This window comes from Sorex araneus, chromosome 4, assembly GCF_027595985.1.
Source record: "Sorex araneus isolate mSorAra2 chromosome 4, mSorAra2.pri, whole genome shotgun sequence".
NCBI lineage: Eukaryota > Metazoa > Chordata > Mammalia > Eulipotyphla > Soricidae > Sorex > Sorex araneus.
The window spans coordinates 190,385,950-190,408,084 of NC_073305.1; the positions used below are offsets into that span (position 1 = coordinate 190,385,950).

At 55.1% G+C, this 22,135-nt stretch overlaps 1 protein-coding gene across 22 annotated transcripts in view; it reads left to right on the forward strand.

The window, feature by feature from the left end:
* Window positions 1-22,135, forward strand: part of AFDN (afadin, adherens junction formation factor) — a 99,676-nt gene that overhangs the window by 14,200 nt on the left and 63,341 nt on the right. For 11 of the 22 annotated variants that reach the window (XR_008629708.1, XM_055134142.1, XM_055134146.1 and 8 more), the window contains exons 2-6: window positions 11,810-12,005; window positions 14,389-14,504; window positions 15,834-15,997; window positions 18,417-18,577; window positions 20,666-20,823. Coding sequence is in view for 21 of the 22 variants with exons in the window: in XM_055134142.1 (XP_054990117.1) it covers window positions 11,810-12,005; window positions 14,389-14,504; window positions 15,834-15,997; window positions 18,417-18,577; window positions 20,666-20,823 (795 nt within the window). In the remaining variant the exon portion in view is untranslated. The remainder of the gene's footprint in view (window positions 1-11,809; window positions 12,006-14,388; window positions 14,505-15,833; window positions 15,998-18,416; window positions 18,578-20,665; window positions 20,824-22,135) is intronic. The other 11 variants (XM_055134143.1, XM_055134157.1, XM_055134158.1 and 8 more) reach the window with 3 other exon arrangements.

Here is a 22,135-nt window from a genome sequence, read left to right on the forward strand (position 1 = left end):
TGCGTGCCCTGCCTGTGGGAGGCTGGGTTTGAGCCCAGCACCCAGTGACTCCCTGAACACTGCGCACAGCGAGGCCAGGCGCCGCCAGATAGGGCCCAGACCCCACCTCCCCCCAGAGGACTCGGCAGGGAGACCAGCAGCTCTGCCCTCTGGAGCGTCCCAGACTGGGCAGAGCCGGGTGCCGGAAAGTGGCGTTTCAGGGCCCTGAGTTGCAGTGGCACTGCGCTGTATGGTGCGCCCTGTGAGGGGCAGAGGTCCCCCCGCGCTCCTGCCAGTGTGCCCCTTGGCTGCCTGCTGCTGTCAAAAGAAACGGGGGTGGCTTGTCCCCTGTGCCCTGCTGGTTTCGTTTTAAAGAGGGTGGTGAAATTGGAGAGTCCCCTGTGGGCTCGGGGTTTTCCATAGGGTTGTCAGGGCAGCCTTTTCCAGCCCCAAGGCCGCCCGGGCAGTGTCTGTGTGCAGCATTCTGCTGGCCTAGCTACACAGCACCTCTGACACGCCATGTGTGTCTGTCACCTGCATCATGGCCGGAGTGTTATTGGGGTTGATCTTCGCCCTGCTCTGCACATGTATGTCCAGCTCAGCCCCGTCTCAGCACATGTCTGGGGATCCAGCTTCACCTTTTGCCCAACCTCTGCCCTTCACTGTTCCCGACCCCCTTCTTTCTGCCTGACCTCTTGCTAGATTCTGGCAGCCTCACCTCCAAGGTCCTTTTGATCTGGCTGCGGGCTCTCCACCTAGCTGTGGCCTGGTCCCATCATCCTTGTGTGTGCGCTCCCTGACCCTGCTCCCCCACAGACACAGACGCCCTGTTGACCCCACAGACACAGACGCCCCGTGGCCCCACAGACACAGATGCCCTGTCACCCCACAGATACAGATGCCCTGTCACCCCACACAGACACAGATGCCCTGTCACCCCACAGACAGACACCCAGTGACCCCACAGATAGACATCCTGTGACCCCATAGACACAGTCCTCCTGTGAGCATCCACAGACACAGAAATCCTCAACCCCATAGACACAGACCTCCCAGACACAAAAACCCCGTGATTCTACACAGACACCCTGTGACCCCACAGACAGACGCCCTGTGACTCCACTGACACAGATTCCCTGTGACCCCACTGACGCAGACGCCTTGTGACACGCCGCAGTGTGAGCTCTCTGCTAACCCCTCTGCCTTGTATAGACCTGTGCCCTGTGACGCAGGCACTGAGTACTGTGGGTGTCCTGAGCAGGCCCACGGCTTTCAGGCTCACTGCAGAAGGTTTATTTTTGAGTGTGTGGAAGATTTGCGGAAGCCCTGGATGCAGAAGTTAGGAAGTGAGCTTCCTGTACAGTTGGGTGGGGGTTCTGGGTTCCTCTCAGTGTCCAGGTCCCTTTCCCAGCGAACAGCATCTCTTGTCTTGTCCCTCATTGCCTAGTGCAGATGACACTGTCCTGTCCTGAGGTCCAAATGCCTCCAGTGCAGGATGGCCCTGTCTTGTCCCTATGCTGTTCTCTGCGATGGGTATTCACGCGTTCCTGGCCTGACGTTTGCAGATGGGACCCTGTCCTCTCTGTCCCCTGCTGGAGCTTGCTTTCCTGTGACTTGTTTCTGGGCTGTGTGACCACCGCTTGAGACCTGGGTCCCGTGGGTTTCCTTCCTCTCTGGCCACATGTTGGGTGGGACCCTGCTGCCCATCGGGCCTCGGGAATGCCAGAGACAAACTGTCTCCTTCCGGACCTGTGTGGACTCTGTCGCCTCGCGTGGGCTTCCTTCCCGGACTGATTTCTTCTGACCAGAGATCATTTCATTGAGATCTGAAATGACCAATAAAATCCACTAGATTACCTGGCACCGCTCCCCTTCCTTCTCCTGCATCCCAACAGGACTGTTACAAAGTAGCTTGGGCTTGCAGACCTCCACACCACACTGTTTTTGAAGTTTGGGCCACAGCCGTTCTGGGGGTGAGTCTGGACAACACCCTGTCCTGGAGTGAAAAGTCTGGGTCACACCCCATCCTGGGGTGAAGTCTGGGCCACACCCTGTCCCCGGGGGGTAGTTCTGGGCATGCCCTCCTGGGGGTAAAGTCTGGATCCTTCCTCCCGAGGGAGAGTCTCACTCTCCTGGCTCTGCTGCTTGCAGCCAGCCAGACCCCATGCTGGGACTCTGCCCCTCTGCAGACTCTCCCATTCCACGGCACTCCAGGGTGGGCCCAGCCATTGCTGTCTCTGTCCCAGACTGCTTCCTCCTCTGCTCTTTGCCGTGGCCTAGGGTGGGGGTGGGGAGAACATCCGTTTGCCGAGATAGCAGGGCTCTAGAGAAACTTAATGGCTACTCTGAGTCCTCTCTGACCACTAAATTACAGCTTCCATTTCATTTGAAAACACTGTGGATCCTTGTTCCCGTATTACTGAACGCTGCCATTTTTTGTTTTGTTTTGTTATTTTGGGCCACACCTGCTTAGGACTTACTCCTGGCTTCACACTCAGGCATCACTTCTGGTAGTACTCAGGGGACTCTGGGGGGTGCCGCGGGCATCAAACCTGTGACTGCTCCAGCCCCACATTGCCATCTTTAAAGCAATAGCTTTAAAGCAACAGCCTCCTTTGGGAGCGATCTTGAACTTTGAACTGCTTTGCACCCAGGACTTGGCAGACTCACTTGAGCTTCGTGTTTCCTTCATGCCTGACTTGTGGTCTCCTCTCCTTGCTTCAGACTCTCCGTGGGTGCTCTGGGCTCCTGGTTCTGGAGTGCTTGCTGCCTGGGTGCCTGGCATACATCCCTGCAGCCTGGCAGTGCCTTGGGAGATGTACTGTCCCTACGCTCCCTTCAGCCCCAAAGTGCAGGTGTAGTCCCTGCTGTATGGCTATGTGGTTTCTTTGAACCCCAGGCCAACACGGCTAGATGTTGCCTCCACTCACTTCAGTGGAGTGAGGCCCGGAGGGTCATGCATATGCCTCCATGCACCTGAAGTGGTGACTGATACCTCCTGGGTTTGTGGAGGCTGCAGGGCTTGGTTGTTTTTGGGGGTGGCCTGGTGGCTGCTCTTGTCCCCCTACCTGGGGCGTGGGTCTAGTGAGCCCCCAAGCCAGGTTCCTACCCATTAATGACAGTGGCAGCTGGTTGCCATACCCCTGTTGCTCTTGCCTCAACCCTGCATTGAGCCCGGACTGCCTTTGCGTGAGGGCACAGATCCCCGAGTGCAGAGGGTCCCACAGGCTGGAGTCGGTGAGATGTCTGTTGTTCAGGATCATAGTCGGTCTGTGAGTGCACGGTTACCCCCGTCCCTTCATTTCCTCTTTGTCTTTGCCACTTTCAGTGTTGTGTCTGTTTTTCAGTGAGTTGCTGACGTGTGGGAATTTCTTCCATGTTCTGAATACATCTTTTGTATGTCAGGTGTTTTGCAAATATATTTTTGCTTATGATTTTTCACTTTGTCATATAGATTTTCTGGATTCAGAGTCCAGAGTGCTAACCATTACACCATATGTCACATAGATTTTCTAAGCTTTTGGAATGTAATTGGCTTTATCAATCTTTGATAAAATTAAATGAAGATACTCCTTAAAGTCTAATACAGTTTTTCCCCTTTGGTGACCATGTTACATTCCACAGGTTTTGCAGTTAACTTTTATGGGGGTCTTTAGCAGAGTGAGCTTGATTTGGATGGCCCCCTTCTCCTGTGGCCCCCTTCTTCTGTGGCTGTGTCTGAGCTGGTCCCATTGCTGCCCCGCCCTTGTCTGTCGGTGCCCACTGGCTCGGAAGGGACGTACCTGCCTTCCCAGCAGTTTGTGTTGCCGTTTGTCCAGTTGATGGATGCTGAGTGCACGTTCTGGTGCCAGGGGGCTCCCCATTCATCCCTGAGATGCTCCTAACAGAACTGCCTCCTCGGGCACTGTTGTGGGGTGCACAGACTGTGGGATATGGGAGTGGTGCCCAGCTGCCAGCTGCTGTCCTGGCTGGAGGGGTTGATTCCGTCTTTGTGCCAGTGCTGCTCTCCTTGGCTGGCTCAGAGCTGAGGGCCTTCAGGGGGTGAAGGTCTCTTTCATGGAACCTCACCTTCCTTATCTGAAGTCTGTCTTTTGAGCCTCTGCCTTGTCATCTCAGAAATTTCTTTTTTCTTTGATTTTGGGCCACACCTGGCTGCGCTTAGGGCTTCCTGCTGGCTCTGAGCACAGAGGTCACACTCCTGGCAAGCTCAGAGGACTCAGAGGACCAGATGGGGTGCCGGGTGTCAAGCCCCAGTGTGAGGCAGGCTCCTGACCCACTGCACTGTCTCTCTGACCCCCAGCAGGAACTTCTGGAACGTGCCTGTGCAGAGTGTGTGCAGCCCTGGGAAGCCTGAGGGAAGCCTGGAGGATTGTCTCCGTGAGCGCTTGCTCCAGCTTCTCTTCAGGGCAGCTCTTAGCTGCAGCTGAAAGCCCCAGAGCAGCAGCCTCCTGGGCCTGCCTTTGCTTCCCCACTCCCAGCTCTCCAGAGTTCCGGGCTGCAGAGCGTTCCCTCCCTGTCCTCTCTAGTCTGGCACCAAGGACGTTCCGGTGCACTGTGGCCACGTGTGGCCATTTGTCCTGCAGAGGGAGGCAGCAGGGACTGCTGGCGCCCACTCTGCACCTGGAGATGGTTCCTGAGACCAAGGGAGTGGGGCCAGTACTTAGAACAAACCCGCTTTCTTATTACTTTGTGAAGTACCGCCGAAGGCAGCCCTCTTCCCGCCCCTTTATTTTGTGTTTCCATGTGGTCTTTCCCCGTGCCCCTTGCTGCTTTCTCTACAGTGGCTTGTCTGAAGGCGGTAAGGTGCTCAGATATGCTGTGAATTGTGATGGGCTAACACAGGTTTAATCTGGTCAAGTCATTCCAAGGGTTTTAAGTTAAAATCAGTCGAGTGCTGTGGTACCGTGTTGAAAGTTTGATTGTAGAAAGTGTCTGACTCAGGAGTCATAGGTTAGCCACTTGCTTTTGACATGAAAGTTATTATAAACCCATGTAAGTGATAGACTCTCAGTTTGTATTTAATTTTCGTGATGCAGTACTCTTGCCATTCAGATGTAGGAATTCGTTTGAACTGTTTCACATAATTAACTCTGAGTTCAGATTTAAGAAGCAGACTGTAGCACTGTCCACTGTAGCACTGTCATCCCATTGTTCATTGAATTGCTCGAGCGGGCACCAGTAACGTCTCCATTGGGAGACTTGTTACTGCTTTTGGCATATCGAATATGCCACGGGTAGCTTGCCAGGCTCTGACCTTCAGGCGGGATACTCTCGGTAGCTTGCCGGGCTCTCAGAGAGGGACAGAGAAATCGAACCTGGGTCGGCTGCGTGCAAGGCAAACGCCCTACCCGCTGTGCTATCGCTAAGAAGCAGACTATAAAAACAAAATATCTCCTTTTCTATCTTGGATTTTCTTTTGACTGCTGTAGTAATGCTGAGTTCAGGAATGCGGCCATTTTTTCCCATAAGGGGAAGCTACTCAGAGTGTTGTATGTGGAGCCTGTTAGTCATTCGATCATTGGGGAGGATTTGAACTTGAGGACGATGGATCTTTTTTTTTTTTTTTTTTCTTTTTGGGTCATACCCAGTGATGCACAGGGGTTACTCCTGGCTCTGCACTCAGGAATTACTCCTGGCGGTGCTCAGGGGACCATATGGGATGCTGGGAATTGAACCTGGGTCGGATGCGTACAAGGCAAACGCCTACCCGCTGTGCTATTGTTCTAGCCCCAAGGACACTGTATCTTGGGTGGAGTTAGAAATACTGCCTGGTGGCCTCGCTGGCTGCCCAGCTCCTGGTCTTTATTTTCCAGGCTCGCAGCTCAAGACTGCTCCTGTGCTCCCTTTGCAGCCTTCTGTCCTGTGTGTCTTCCCTGAAGGGACTCTCTGGGTGGGTGGGAGGGAAGCCAACAGTCCTGGCCCGCCAGCCACCCACTGCTGCTGTATCCCTGATAGCAGCCTTGATGCCTTTGTGCGGACCCCCTGAGGTTTCTCTAGGGCATATGTATGCTCTTGGGGAAAAACAGAAATCTATGTAGTGATGCCTAGCATATAATTATAGCTTATTTTCATATTGAAATCTTTTCTTTTCTTTTTTTTTTTTTGCTTTTTGGGTCACACCCGGCGATGCACAGGGGTTACTCCTGGCTCTGCATTCAGGAATTACTCCTGGTGGTGCTCAGGGGACCATATGGGATGCTGGGATTCGAACCTGGGTTGGCCAAGTGCAACCCACTATGCTATCGCTCCAGCCCTTGAAATCTTTAATAAGGACCTTTTCGGAGATGGAACCACCTGTATTCACTCCCAGACTCTGGAAGCCTCAGGTTGTTGCCAGTCCTCATTCATTGGGGCCGTGGGGAAAATGTGAGGGAAACACAAGCACGAAAATGTGTAAATCTGTAACTGGTGCAGGGATGGGCTCTGAATGAGGGAAACACAAGCACGAAAATGTGAGGGAAACACAAGCACGAAAATGTGTAAATCTGTAACTGTACCCTCACGGTGATTCACTAATTAAAAAAAAGAAAAGATACCCCATATGTAACTCATGCCCTTCCCGACCTGACCCTAGTGCAGCTGCTCCTCTAGGAACCCTTGATTCTTCTTCAGACAGAGGATCTAGGGCCCACGGCCGGTGCCCAAGATGTGACATTTCTCAGCATGAAGCTAGGAGATACTCAGCTCTGGTGGGAAACAAGCCGGGTTTCCACAGAAGTTCTCAGTTCACGGTAGTGGATTTGTTGTTGGGCCACTCCTGGAAGTGCTGGGATGGAACCTGGGCTCCCACCTTGGGGCTGGCTCAGCCTGCTGAGCCTTCTCCAGGCCCCTCAGTGTCTTCCCTCTGAAAAGGAAAGCTTTTCAAAACTATGTTAGCACCGTTACTTTTTGCTTCACTCTTTCATATTGTTACTGTCCAAGCAACAGGACTTAGAATGAAGATTAATGCTTCTGTATATTGTCCATAAAGAACGTAAGGTTGATTTTCTCGTCATTGGAGAATATGTGTGACTTTATAATGTGACTGATAAATTCATGTTAACATTTTAGTGATCAGTTTTTGTTAAAATTTGTTTTTTGTTGGTGTTGGGCCACATTTGGTGTACCTGGGGCATCGTGTAGGGCTGGGGCTCAGACCCAGGGCTCCAGCCTGCACTCAGCCTTTCGAGCTCTCTCCTTGTCCCGCAAATGTGATTTTTTTATTGCTGAAGATGATTGCATATTCCCAAGTTCTTTGCTGTTGTGGAGTAAGTGCGTGGGGGAACGCTTGGCTCCGGTCTTCCTTACCTTTGGATCAGCCACCCAAGGTCAGTCAGGAGCACGGCCCGATGCCTGGGTGGCTCTTCTCGGGCCCTTGGCCTCCCACTGGGGAGAGAGCTGGCACCTGGCTGTATGGGTGCTTCTGAGGCCATGCTGTGACCAGACCCAGATGGCTGTGCCAGCCCCCTGCTGGTGCTGGCCCTTCTGTGCTGCAGGGGGCTTCGGGAAGGCAGCACCCATGGGCCCATGGCTTGGCCAGTGGTCTTTGGGAATTCTGACAGCAGGATGGTAGTGCCAGGCATGCCTGTGTCTCTGCCCACAGTGCTCAACTCTGGCCCGCTGGGCAGTGCCTTCTTGGTGGTGTCAGCATTCCCCGTTTGCCTGGTGAGATATGGTGTCTTATTCTGTGGAGTGAGTTTGCTCTCTTGTCCGGGTGCGCCTGCTCCCTGTGAGCTCCCTGTCACCACAGTGTCCCTGCCCGTGCCCTCATCAGCGGAGGTGTTTCTCAGCGTCCTGCAGTGTCCAGGCTCGAGGGCCACTTCCTTCTAGTCTGTGAGCAGCAAGTGTGTTACCCCATGTCTTGCCTGACTTTGCTTTGTCATGTGCTTTTTTTTCAAATAAAAATTAATTTTGATATACACATTGGCATCATTTTAAAGCGAGAATTTACAGAAAGATGTTTCTTACACACAGGGTTGGGAAACCTTTGTGTAGCCTGCTCTGACATTGCAGAAGGCACAGGTCAGTTTGGTCATAGGCAGCTTCTGTGCTCTGCTGGGATGCTGGAACTAACTCTGGTGTGTGTGTAAATATGAGTGTGAGTTTGTATAAGTTTGTGCAGATGTGAATTTCTGAGTGGATGAGTGTGTGTATGTGTGTGAATGTATTTGTGTGTGTGTCTGTGTGTAGGTAGGGTTGTCAGTATGTCCATGAAGGAAGTGCTTTAGTCAGAAAGTATCTGGGCTTTATCAAGGGCTTGGTCTGACTTCCACTTACCTGTTAGGGATGGTTGGTGAGTTGTGGCTGTGGGTAGTCAGCATACAGGCACCATGTTACTGACCACAGGTCAGTTGGGAGGTGAGTGCTCCTGGAAGCACCTACGGTCAGTGGGAGATGGTCCTGCAGGTACCCTCCACACATGGTCCTCCGCTGAGATCCCTGCCTTACGTATCGGAGCATTGCACGTTGCTGAGGGCACGGCCACAGTAAAGGAACCCAGGGCTTCCCGGAGAATAGTTGGAACTGAGAGTGCAAATCTAAAAGGCAGTGAGAATCCACCATCAGATGATGAGGGACATCAAACACTGATCTTGAAGGACGCATGCACGCCCGAGTTCATTACTGCAGTACTTCCAGATCTGGAAACACCCTGTGCCAACTGAAGAGGTGCAGATAAAGCCTGGGTGTGTACATAGGGACCGTGACTCAGCGGGCAGAGAAGCTGAGATCCTGCCATTGGCTGTGGCCTGCTGGAATTGACGGAAGTCACACGAAGAGAAGTGTGTCAGAAAGAGAAAGACAAACACCAGATGACCTCTCTCAGAGGCAGAGTTTAAAGCAGCCCAGGAAGGGCGAGATGGCCACCAGTGGAATAGCCCTGAGATGCCTCAGTGGGGCTGTGATCGGAGGGAGGTTGATGTGGAGCGATCCTGGCACCATGATGGTGTAACAGCACACACATACGAAGGGAAGAGTCTTGGGGCCTGGAGGCAGAGTGGCAGGGGCTTAGACCTCCTGGTTGCAAGTTCAAGTCCCTGGGCATCAGGTGTAAAAACCACCGCAAGGTTGTGGCACCACCATGCATGCCTGTGAGCTGTCGGTCAGCACAGAGGCCACTGATGTGCAGCCCCGAGAGCCACACAGCCAGGCATGTACTCCTCTGTGTTACCACAGCAGCATCAGTGACAGCAGTGAAGGGGTTCTGGTGTGACCCTGAGCAATAGCAGCTGCATGAGGGGTGACGAGGACAGGGCAGTTGTGCGGCCACAGCTGGTGTTGGTGCTCAGGGTTTACTCCTGGATGTGCACTTCGGGATCACTCCTGGCAGTGCTGGGGGACTGCATGGGTCAGCTAAGTGCAAAGCAAGAGTTTTGCCCACTATACTATCACTTCATCCCCCTCAGTTGTTTTTATTCTTTGTTTTTGAAAAAAGAAAAAGAAGGGAAAGATGATTCAGAGCCGCTCCTTTCCCAGAGTGGTCTGCACTGCTGCACGTCCATTGCAGCCCTTGTGGTGTGTGTGTGCATGTAAGTGTGTGTCTATGTTTGTGAGTGTGTGTGCTCGCATGTGTGTCTGTGTGCGTCCGAGTCTGTGAATGTGCCTCTGAGATGGCTACTGCTTTTAACAGATGGCGTCCCTGGTGGGGTTGGGCTGGTCCTGTGTGGGCATGGGAGGCCTGCTCAGTGCGCTGCTCTTTGGCGAGCTGCACGGGGAGGCACGTGCAGCAGAAACTGTGCGCACATGCATGGGGCAGGGCTCTGAGTGCCACGGCGGTGCCCTCCTGGGACACTTGGCACAGTAATACCTGTTGGAGTCGGCTTTGTTTTGCTCCAGGCTTGGAAAAGGGTTTCAGCGGCTGTGGTGGGCGGGTGAGCGCTGACCTAGTTCGGCTGCGGAACAAGTTGTTCTGATTAGCGGGACAGAGCCGGGCTGTCCTGGGCCCGCCTGCTTTGGAGGTGGAGGCTGATTGGTGAATGACTTCGTTCGCTAATGAGATGCCAATCAAATACTTAAAAGAGGGTTTCCACCTTTAGCTCCCCTTTTACCTGCCTGGGGAGTAAGAGTTTCCTCGAAGATTGGGGCTGGAGCAGTAGCACAGCGGGTAGGGCGTTTGCCTTGCATGTGGCCGACCCGGGTTCGAATCCCAGCATCCCATATGGTCCCCTAGCACTGCCAGGGGTAATTCCTGAGTGCAAAGCCAGGAGTAACCCCTGTGCATCGCCAGGCGTGACCCAAAAAACAAAAAACAAAACAAAAAAAAAGAGTTTCCTTGAAGAGCCTTGTAGGGGTTTTCTCTCGATTCCCTGTAAGAAGCCTCCAGGGGTGCCGGGTGTCAGGAAGGGGGGCCCCCCAAAGGAACTGCATTTCCTCCTGTGCTGCTCCTGCATTGTTTTCTGAGGAAAGTTGGTGTCTTGGATAAAGAGGGGTCTGTGGGGTGGGCTTGTCTGTCTACCTACCCCCCCCCACTCCCGGAGCCGCTCCTCCCCAGCAGGCTGGGTAAGGAGCTGCCGCCTGGGCCGGGCTGAGAGGGGGCCCGCTTCTCTGGGAGGCCCCCGGGCTCACCAAGGTATGCTACTGTGCTTGTCTGCTTTGTTTTTGGGTCACATCAGTGGTGCTCAGGACATACTCCTGGCTCTGGCTGGGCTCGGGGGACCATATGGGCTTCTGGGTCAGCTGCCGGCCAACTACACTCTGACCGTTTCCCAGAATCTTACGGTGGGAACAGCCTCTCGAAGGAAGGATTGACCTCTGACCGGGGAGTGGGGCTCAGGCCTGGTGTATTTTTGTGTGTGAGGCTGGAATCACAGCTCTACGGGTTCGGAGATTGCGTTAAGGCTGGGTGGGCTGGCTGGTGGCTGACACCTAGACCCCTGGGATATCCAGGCAGCTCTCACACGCTTGCTGGCTTCAGAGGGAACACAGTTAAAAGGAGCACTGGTGGTGGAGGCAGGCATGTGTGCCTTCTGCACTGATTTCGAACCCCTTACCCTACAGGGTCCTTCCCTCATCACTGCTGGGTGGCCCCTGCCCTGGGAAGAGGGAGAGGTGCTCTCTGGGTGGGACTTAGGAGGAGGCACTGTGGACTGGGGCAGGGTTGGGGGTGGGGTGGATTTCTTCTGGAGCTGGAACAAGTGTTGTCCTAGCTGTGCAGTGTGAGAAGAGAATCCCGGGGCTGCTGGAGACGGCAGCTGGAGCTTTCACCCATCCACCTGTGGCACTGGGGACCGTGGAACTCGAGCTGCACTTGAGTGCTTGAGACAGTGTGGCCCTCGAGAGAGTTGCTCTCTGAGTGCCTCGGCCCCAGCGACCGGGTGATGGGCCCTCGTGGCATTTCCAGTTCTGGCCCATTGCGTCAGGTGTGGTTCAGGAGGGCTGTCCTTGCAGCTTTCTCTGGGGTCGGGTTTTGAGAGTAATCTAAATGGTCTATAGCTTTGGGCTTGGGATTGCTGCTGAAATGGCTTTCCCATTGTATTCTGTGAAGTCAGCCGCCCTGGGGCTGGCCAGGGGGCCCAGTGCTGGACTTCTGGGCAGGTGCTCACTCGGTGTATCTAGTGATGCAGGGTGGCTCCGGCCTGGTGCTCTGCTCACTGCCCTGCTGTGGCAGGTGCAAGTGCCTAAGTGACTGCCCTCCAGCTGGTCCCAAGACTGAGGTCAGGGCGGACTTGGGGTGCAGTCACAGTACCCTGGAAGCTGAGTGAATCAGTGACCGGAAGCAGTCGTTCTTGAGCTCCGTAGTGGCTCATGGGCACAGAGAACTCTTCACTGGAGGATTGCTTTTTCCCCAATTAGGACTATAGAAAGGGTTTGCTTTGGGGATGTTTCTCAAAGCCCTCTCACCTGTTTCTCGTAGGATTTGGAGTTCCATGGGGTGATGAGGTTTTACTTCCAAGACAAAGCTGCTGGGAACTTTGCAACCAAGTGCATCCGGGTGTCCAGCACAGCCACCACGCAGGATGTGATTGAGACGCTGGCAGAGAAGTTCCGGCCAGACATGCGCATGCTGTCCTCGCCCAGGTACTCTCTGTACGAGGTGCACGTCAGCGGAGGTGAGTGGGACGGAAAGGCTCTGAGCCTGATGCGTCACTTTTCCAGGGCACGACCCCAGACTTTGTGGTGATGGCTGACATCAGCCTGTGGAGCCAGCTCAGCTCTAAGGAGGCAGCACTCAGGTCTGGGCCATTTGGGAGGACTTGGGGTGCCGTCACAGTACCCCGGAAACTGTGAATGAATCAGTGGCCGGAAGCAGTCGTTCTTCATTATTCTTGGGGAAAGTCAGGGCTTTCTTATATAGTTAATTTCTTCTTCTGACATTTTAAATTTCTGAAAATACTCAGCGTCTATATCAAATGCCAATTTCAGTTGGACTGATTGCCAGTGTAGAAATAGAATTTAGAATTTTCTATGGGTGCTTTAGAAATGTTGAGTCACCTGTGAGTGAAACATTGGCCTGGGAGCTGCACCCAGAGGGTGGGAGGCAGTAGCTTTCCCAGCCCCCTCAAGATCACCCCGACCCACACCTGTGCCTCCCATAACCTGACCCACATTCCTGCCCCCTCAAAATCACCCTCGCCACACCCCTACCCCCTCAAAATTATCTTGATCCAGACTGCTGATCCCTTAAAAATCACTCCCGTTCTTACCCCTACCCTCCTCAAAATCCCTCTGGCCCGCACCCTGGCCGTCCCATAATCACCTTGACCCACACCCCTGACCCCTTCAGAATCACTGAGTCGCACCTCTACCCTGCTTAAAGTCACCCCAACCTGCACTCCTATCCTGCATCACCAGCCTGTACCCCAGCCCTCTTCAGATTCACCCCAGCTGGCACCGCGCTCTCCCACAAAATCCCCCCACCCATGTTCCTGATTGACCCCACTCATAATCACCCTGACCTGTGTCCTACCCTCCAGAAAGTTGCCCCGACCCTCACCCCTACTCCTTTCAAAACTGCTCTCACCCCATCCCTGGCAGTTCCCCTCAGAATCACCCTGGCTGGCGTCCCTGACAGCCTCCTTCAGTGTCACCCATCACATTCTTTGTGGGGCCAAGCTCAGCCCGGGCTGCAGTCTAGCCAAGGCGCCCGCTCCTCGGGAGTAAAGAGCTTAGGGACCTGGTCTGAGCTCACTAGCTGGACAGCATCACCTTGGTGATAGGACAGTGGGGGGCTGGAGGGGGGTGCTCTGGGTCTCCTTCAGAGCAGTTCCCAAGGGAGCCCGTTGGGTCTGGGACTGACCTTGATGCCAGAGCCTACAGGAGGGTTCCTGCTTGGTCAGTGGGGCCTTTCCTACAGACGTGCTTCTGTCATCTTGGGGCTGGGTGGGTACCGGTGGGGTTCCCCAAGCTGCACCCTGCACCTCCTGCATGTCCTAGTGCTGGCCTCAGCTTGGCCCTCAGACCTTGACTGCAGGAGCCTGCAGCTCCCAGGAGGCCTGCTGTGGCCTGACTGTGCGCAGGGTTTGGGAGGCTCTCAGGGGATGCCGCCTCTCTGCTCATCCTTGCTGCTGCCAGCCTCCCCGCCTGAGGGGACCGGAGTCTGCAGTGGACGCTGCTGCCTATGCCGGTGTGGCACCTGGCAGTTGCTCTTGTTACCATTGAAAGCAGCCAGTGCTTTTCTGAAGGGCCAGGTGCCTCTGCCCAGACTCTCTTGGAAGGTCTAGACTTGATGGAGCTCTGTAAAAGACACAGAGAGAGCCAGCACAGATCTTGCAGCAAAGCACATGATGGTATTTGTGGTTTGTGGTAGTCACTTCTAGTTCATCTGGAACCTCACTTACTCTCCTGGTCTCATCCCCGTGTCCTTATCATTCACCTACAGCTGACGTCGACTTTCCTACTTTTAGTCTGGCTCTCTGGGACCCTGAGACATTGGCCTCCTGCCCATTGCTTCCCTGCCTGCCGTGCTTCCTGTGCCCACTTGGCTGCCCTGGAGGCTGGACAGGCATTCAGCTGTGGGGTTGCAGGGAGTGGCTGCACTGTGTAGTCTCCGCCCTCTCCTGGTCAGGGGTCTTGAGAGTTACTAGGTCTCTGAGAAGGGTTTGCCTATGCCAAGGATGTGGTCACTTCCTGGGGAGGGGCACACGGTGAGGGCAGCGGGTTTGGCGGCAGGAGCACAAGTGAGCATGAAGAGGGTGCAGAGCTGCCTCCTATTATGCTGAGGGCTAGCACCAGTAGAGGGTCCTTTGTTTGTCCAGGTCCTGCTGCCCACCTGAGGTACCCTGAGAAGGGGACTTTTCAGTGTATGCTCTTGTTGTGTGTTCAGATCTCATTTCCTGTGCCAGTCTGGCTGCTGTAGGGCGTTAGCCCTGGCTGGCGTCTGGCTTCCGCTCCATTTTGTACTTCCCTTGAAGGTCCAGTGGTGCCAGATGTTGTAGTGATGAACGTCATCCCTAACCACGGCTTTCTTTTCTTTTTTTTTTTTCATGTTTGAAGAAGAAAGAAGATTGGATATAGATGAGAAACCCCTAGTCGTACAGTTGAACTGGAATAAAGATGATCGAGAGGGCAGATTCGTGCTTAAGAATGAGAACGATGCTCTGCCTCTCAAGGTGGGTGCCCGTGTGCCCAGAGCCTGGCCCTGCCCAGGGCCGCCTCACCTGGCTGCAGAGCTTGTGATGCTAAGGCCTTACTGTTGTCTCGCTCCCTTCTTCCCTTCTACTTTCCTCTCCAAAACAACTTCGAGCAAGGCCTCCTCGTCCCTGTATCACCTTCTTTCTCTCTCTCTCTGTCTCTCTCTCTCTCTCTCTTTTTTTTTTCCGCTTTTGGGGTCACACCCAGCGATGCACTGGGGTCATTCCTGGCTCTGCATTCAGGAATTACCCCTGGCAGTGCTCAGGGGACCATATGGGATGCTAGGAATCGAACCCGGGTCGGCTGTGCGCAAGGCAAACGCCCTACCCGCTGCGCTATCGCTCCAACCCCCTCACCTTCTTTCTTACCAGTGACCCCAATCCTGCTCCTTACTTTGTCAAGAAGGAGTTAGGTGAGCTCTCACTTCTAAAACATTCATCTTCTAATGATCAAGTAACTCACCCCTGTTCCCCCCATGTTACAAAGCTGAGCTCCGAATCAGTAAGAATTCAAAAGGAGGCAGACCTCAGCAGCAGACTTCTGTGTGAGTGTCCAGTGCCGCCGACACATGCAGGTCCATGTCAGACTCCTTTTTTGTCCCGAGCATGGCCCAGAACTGGCCCATGTGGACTTGGGGGTTCTGCAGCTGTTGCAGGGGCAGGGTGCCTGGCCTTTGCCTGCTTGTCCTGGAGAGCTTTGGCACCTCATCCCCCTGTGGGGCCCTGCGCTGCACCGGGCACGCTGAGAAGGCTTTGCCAGGCTGCCCTGCCCACCAGTGGAGCAGCTGGGTCTGCTGTGTGCCGGGCACCTGTTTGGCTCCTGCTCTTTGTGTCCGTGTCCAGCATGGCTGTGTCTCTGTGGCTGCAGACCCAAGTATGTGGCCCTGGGGACATAGCAATAGGTGTGTGTGACCTACTCCTGGGAGAGCCAGTACCCTTCCGCTGGCTGTTTCCCTTTGTCACTCCAGCCGAGACTGTTTATTTGCGCCACCCCCAGCTGAGTCTTACCCCTGTTGGGTAGGCGGTGCCGGGGGTCCAAGCATACTTCCTGATTGCACCCTACTTCTGCGTGGCTTGTCGGCAGCTTGCAGAGCAGTTGGGTGGGCCCAGGGAGCAGCAGCACATACACCAAAGGACAGGCCCAGGGTGGGAGGGGTGCTGCCCCAAGTCTGGCTGGGGCTCCGCGGAGGGAACAGGGAGATGACCTCTGCCTGATCCTTGCTCACGTGCAGTGTTTGAACCCGAGGGGAAAATGCTGTGCATGGAGAACTCTGTCACTGTGTGCCAGCGTGATCTTTATTCCACCAGAAGGCTCAGAGCAATGGCCCCGACAAGCAGGAGAAGGAGGGAGTCATCCAGAACTTCAAGAGAACGCTCTCAAAGAAGGAGAAGAAAGAGAAGAAGAAGCGCGAGAAAGAGGTGTCTCGGCAGGCGTCGGACAGAGAGGAGCGGCTGTTCCCAGGGGAGGACGTGTGAGTTGCCTCTGCAGCCAGAGCGGTGCTTGGGGAGGGGCTGGTCAGGTGTGGGAGCTGCGGTCGTCTGCCTGGTCTTCCACTGGTGCTCTGGGGCACCTGGCGTGTGCAGGTGTGCTGCCCAGCACACTGTGCTCCTCTCAGCCTGCCTTCCACGACTGCCCTTTCTTCTGGAGACTGGCCTTGCTGATCTCCTCGCCGGAAACACTTCTGCCTGCTCCCAGCAGAGGCAGCTTTTTCCTTGCACAGTGCAGTTTTCCTTCAGTGTCTGTGGTCGCATCTGCCCTTCCCAGATCAGTGTTCCCTGCTCAGCAGCAGTGCTCAGGAGAGTGGCTTATGGCCACTGTCAGGGGGCCGGAGGCTGGACTCTGCTGGGGCAGCCCCTCCATCTTGACTCTCATCTGTCCCCACCAGGCCCGAGGCCTGCTCCCCGGGTGGACCACAGGCCTCCATTGCTGCTGTGTCACTTAAATACTTGGTATATGTGCCCCAAATCAGACTCTGGAGATCCCCCAGAGCCCCCATGAGCCTGGGGGTGGGCACTGCGGGTACTGTGTCCTCATACACCCTCCTTGTGTTCATGGAGATGGTTGAAACTGGACAGGACTCAGGGCTTGCTCCTGGCAGTGCCAGGGATTCAGTTGGATCAGGGTCGACAGCATGCCAGGCAGCATCCGATCCCTTGTACTATCTCTCTAGCCCCTGAAACAAACTTTGACACAGCATTTCCCCGTAAAGTAATCTATTTTTTTTTAAATAGAAGTTTATATTTATTTGCAAAAATAGAATGTTTTCTTTTTTTGAGGGTAAAGTTTGGGCCACACCCGGCAATGCTCAGGGGTTACTCCTGCCTCTGTGCTCAGAAACTACTCCTGGCAGTGCTCAGGGGACCGTATGGGGTGCTGGGGGTAGAACCCAGTCAGCTGTGTCAGGTGCCCTCCCACTGCAGCCCCCAGCACAAATAAAATGTTTTGCACACAAAGCACTTAATACATAATTCAAATGGTGGTGAAGCATTCTGCCATAGATTTGTCTACACTTTATCTGTCAGCTGTTGTTGTCCCTTTTCCTGTTCTTGTAGGTGCGCAGGCTCTTGGTTTTGTTTTCTGTGTGGTTCTTGCAAGGTCTTTCCTCATGCTGCCGCTCTGGGGGCTCCTCTGATCATTTCCTTCTGGGCCCTCTAGAGGAGTGGCTCTGTGACAGCTTGGGTGATTGGGCTCCGAGCCCGTGGCCACACTGCCCCTTGGAGAGCCTGCTCCCTCCCACTGTCCGATGGCGTGCCAGCTGTCTGTGCTCCAAGCAGCCTGGGTTAGGGCCTCCCCACACCTGGGAGCTGCTGCTGGTGTGAGGGCTGGAGCCCACGGCAGGGAGTGGACTTGTGGGTAAAGCTGGAGCCCAGCGTGGTGCTGGAGTGGGCCCAAGGGGTTTCTCTGGGCTGTCGGCAGCCTGGCAGTCGGTGGAGGTGTATGCTGCTGAAGGCCTGTGGGCTAGGCGGTGCCGAGTGGATGCTATGACTGCTGTTGATCAGCTTCCGGAACGGGCTGACAGGTGTAGCAAAGTGAGCCGCTTCCAAAAAGTTAAGCTTGACTGTGTCTCAGCTTGATCTTCATTAAATTTTTCTTAGGCTGAAAGCTCCATCTTCAGAGTGTGAATGTGGAGGAGATGGCTTAGTGATGGCCTTGGGCTGAGCCTGGTGAGGCCCTGGGTTCCTCTGCTGTCAGTACCCCACGGAAGAGTTTCCCTACTCCCAGTCAAGTATGCTACTGTCCATTTTTCTGGGCCAGAGAGGTGGAACCAGTGTTAAGACACTTGCTATGCATGCGGCTAGCCCAGGGTTGATCCTTGGCACTGTTGGGTCCCCTGAGTCCCGCTCGGAGAGGTCCCTGAGCACAGATCTGGGAGGAAGCCCTGAGGACCACCACGTGCGTTCCTATGACAAAGTTCAGCTTTTGACTCCTCATTCTGTACAGTTGACTTCTGTCTTGGGGACTGTTGGAACAATTTCCTGTTGCAAATCTTGCTTTTAGAGAGCTAGTCTCTTAGTTGGTAAAGTCAGTCTTTCAGTTGTTAAAACATCATGGTATTTGAGTGAAGATTTATCATAGGTTTTAGAGCAGTTCATAGTAAAGTTAAGTATTTCCGTCCTTTATTTCCTGTGACAGAACAGTTGCACTCCATCTTGATCTGCTTCAGGATATGTTGGCAGAAATGCCTGAAGTTATAACTTAAGTGTTATTCCTTATTCCGCTCTGCAGATGGGCTTCACCATGTTAAGTTCTGCTCAGTGCTTCTTTTCCTATGGTGATGGACACTAGGGCCAGGATTTCGGGTCTAGGGGTGGCTACACCCACCTGCCACCAGCTTCTTTGTCGTGTCACTATAGTGATCCCACTGGGGCTTTCTGGGGCTTTCCCCATAGTGAGAATTCCCGACTGGCTGCCGAAGTTTACAAAGACATGCCTGAGACCAGCTTCACCCGCACGATCTCCAACCCTGAGGTGGTCATGAAGCGCCGGCGGCAGCAGAAGCTAGAGAAGAGGATGCAGGAGTTCCGGAGTTCTGACGGGCGGCCAGACTCAGGTACGTGCTGTGTGTGGAGCCTCGTGAAGGACAGCTGTGGGCAGGCTGTTCCTGCCAACCTAGAGCAGGTGGGTCAGTCATGGTCTTTCCCGGGAAGGGTCCAAGGAGGGGAGGCGTGGAGACCTTCCTGCCCATCTTCTGCTGTGAGTGCGCGGTGAGCTCCCATGCAGAGCGTGTGTCCGACCGTCCAGCTCTCAGGTTCCTCTATTCTCCTAGGAGATGGTCACAGGAGCATCTTAAAAGTGGAACGACACAAAAAAAGAAAAAAAAAAGGGGGAAAAAAAAAGTGGAACGACACACAGCCAGCCCATTGCCCTTTCCGTCCCAGCCTCGAGCTGGTCACCTGTCGGTCTCTTTCAAGCCCCACCCTCTCCTCTACTGATTCCTTTGCTCTTTGCCACTGGCTTTAAACCCTGCCATTTATTAGGCCATTCTGTGGAACCATCCTGTTCACCATCTTTCCCCATGCGTGTCTGTTTCCTGGGTTATTGGGGCAGGGGGGGCAGGAAAGCTTAGAGTCATCCAAAGGTGACTTTTGGTGTTCAGAGACACATGGACTGAAACTGTCCTGGTCTTGTCATCAGCTTCATCTTCTTGCTGCTGGGGGCGGGGGCTTTAGGGGTAGGGGCGCACAACTCTGTCCCTAGGATGCTGGCAGGTGACAGAAGGGATTCTGTCTGGGTCCTTTGGCCATGTGCACATTGGACTGTTCTTTGCAGCCGCTCTGTGTTCCCACTTCCCGAGAAACCCAGTCCTGACATGTTTTTTATCCCTGATAGTTTGGGGTGCACTCTGGCCATTATGGCCGACTCCAGAGGTGTGCCTTGAGTGGGGAGGGTGACAGTGGAGCAGCTCTGCCGACACCCCCCCTCCCCCCCCCGCACACACACACCTTGCTCCCAGTCCGGGAAGCTGATGCCACCTGGCCTCAGATGAGCACAGCTGCTCCCAGGACACATGGCCACAGGCTAGGAAATGGCTTTTGCCTTTTGGGGTGTCTGTTTTTCGTAGTGATTCCTTAGGCTCTGTGTGGAGTGGGGCAGAGCCTTGCTTGGTGGAGTGGAGCTGACCTCAGCACAGCCGGAGTCACACACTGCCACACATGCACGTGTGTGGGCACATGCACACCCGCACCTCTTGCTTCCTAGTACTCACGCCCAGGGCTGGGAGTTGCCAGTGTCTGAGCCAGAACCAGGTCTTGGTCCTGCTCTACCAAGTCCAACAGGGCTGGCTCAGCTCCATGGTGTCCACTCTTTGTCCTCTCGGGCTAGGTCCCGCAGTCTGGGCTCAGCTCCACGGTGTCCACTCTTTGTCCTCTCGGGCTAGGTCCCGCAGTCTGGGCCCAGCTCCACGGTGTCCACTCTTTGTCCTCTCGGGCTAGGTCCCGCAGTCTGGGCCCAGCTCCACGGTGTCCACTCTTTGTCCTCTCGGGCTAGGTCCCGCAGTCTGGGCTCAGCTCCGTTCTGTCACTGCTGATAGCTACTTGTCCCAGTGGTCTGAGGTAGAACTGTCCCATGATACGGGCTGTGCGGATCTCCCAGAGGACCTTTGCTGGCCACTGTCTTAAGTGGTAGCACTGGTGTTCGTCTCCATGGCTGCCTCTGTTGCACTCTGCACCTGTGTCTGCTTTCTTGAGTGTCCCCTGGACCCCGTGTCCCCGCATAGCGACTGTTGTTCCCTGGACCCCGTCTCCCTGCATAGCGACTGTTGTTCCTCCTGCTCTAGTGCAGGTTCGCCACCTGCCATCTGACCCTGCATGTGACTGGTCAAGCTTTCAGGAGTGCTGGGGTCAGACCTGAGCAGAAGGACCAGGGGAAACAGTGAGACGGGCACACCTCGCTTCTCTGCCAGAGGCCACTGTCTTAAGGAGACCTGTGGCTGCGGGTCAGGGCGGGGACCCCAGGGCACCATGGAAGGTCCTCCCCAGCTTCTCGGCTCCCCAGGACTCCACCCTGGAGACTGGCTCAGGGCTCCTCACACCGGGCAGGGGTGCTTCTGGTTCCTGCCTGCCCAGCCCTACCCCAGCCCTACTGTGCTCCTAGTCCTCTGCTCCTGTGGTCGCGGCTCACAGCATGCTTGTGCTTTCAGGTGGGACGTTGAGGATCTACGCTGACAGCCTAAAGCCCAACATCCCCTACAAGACCATCCTGCTGTCCACCACGGACCCTGCGGATTTTGCTGTGGCAGAAGCGCTGGAGAAGTATGGGCTGGAAAAGGAGAATCCCAGGGAGTACTGCATCGCCCGGGTGAGTGCCTCACTGTGGTCTGCAGCCCACCAGGTGTCAGCCAGGAATGCTGCTGTGCCCGTGACACCTGTCCTCTGCTGCTCTGAGCAAGGACATCGGGGCCTTTCCTGGGCCACTCTCGGGTGCTGGGAGCTGTCCTGGCAGTCAGCTCTCTGCCTTTTCCTTTGCGGTGCACTCCCTGGCACCGGGGAGCGTAACGGCCCTCTTAGAGCTGGGTCCTAAGGCTGTCCCAGCTGCCACCCCGTGGGACCCAAGGTGTCAGAATCATCCTGGAGTATGCAGGGTTAGGCGGTGTGAGGTCAGGAGCACGTGAGATCAGGCAGGCATGAGGTTGGAGACTGTGAGGTCAGGCAGCTGAGGTCAGGCAGGTGCTCGCTCCTGGACAGCCCAGCGCCCAGGATGAGCTGCTTCTCGGTCAGGTAGGGCCACTGTCTCCATTCGGTCTCAGCTTGGTTGGCGGTGGCGCTGTCTGTTTGGGGAGCCCTGGGTGCTTGGTGGAAGCAGGGGGCGCTGTGCGCGCCGGGCGTGCACTCCAGCCCTCTGAGCCCTCCCTGGATGGTGCTGAGAGAGGGAACCTCTTTTCCACTGAGCCAGCAGGTGTCAGCAGGGGGTAAAGTCTCCCCCTATTCCCACCCTCAGGCCGACGTGGGGGTCGGATAACCACAAACCTGGCAGCCTCACCCTTGGCCCAGAGGATATGGCAGGCTCGTGCGCTCCCCTCCTCAGCACTGGGTGGTGGGCTGCAGACTCCTGAGACCCCAACCCTCCTCTTGACACCTTTGTTGAAAATTTGTTGACTGTATACGTGTGGTTCTGTTTCTAGGATCAGTTCTTCCTGGCTGTTGGCAAGCTGTTGCCCTTCCTGTAGATCTGAGATAAGCCCAAGGTGGCCTCCACCCCAGTTCTGGCGTCTGACTTTGGCTCTGGGTGGTCTGCATGTGGGTGGCTCCCTCAGCTCTGAGTTTGCCCAAGTCTGGATGGGCGGGAGCCCCGTGTGGGACCACTGTCGCTATTCTGGGGTGGAGCAGAGCCTCTCGCCTCAGCACGCACCCTCTGTGCCCTTCGCCCCATTGCTGGAAAGGCTGGAAAGCGCTGGTCCCGGGGAGAACTCTCCATGATGTTGGGACTTGGGCCTGCCTGTCAGTGAAAAATAGATGGGAAACGTGTTTTTCTTCCATTAAAGCCTGTGCAGTTGCCCAGGAATTTGGGCAGAGAAAGTGCAGTGTTGTACGTGAAGTGTTAAGGATGTGCAGGGTGGGGTCTGACCTACTGGACAGAGGCCCCCAGAAGGTGAGGTGCGCACACCTCACCC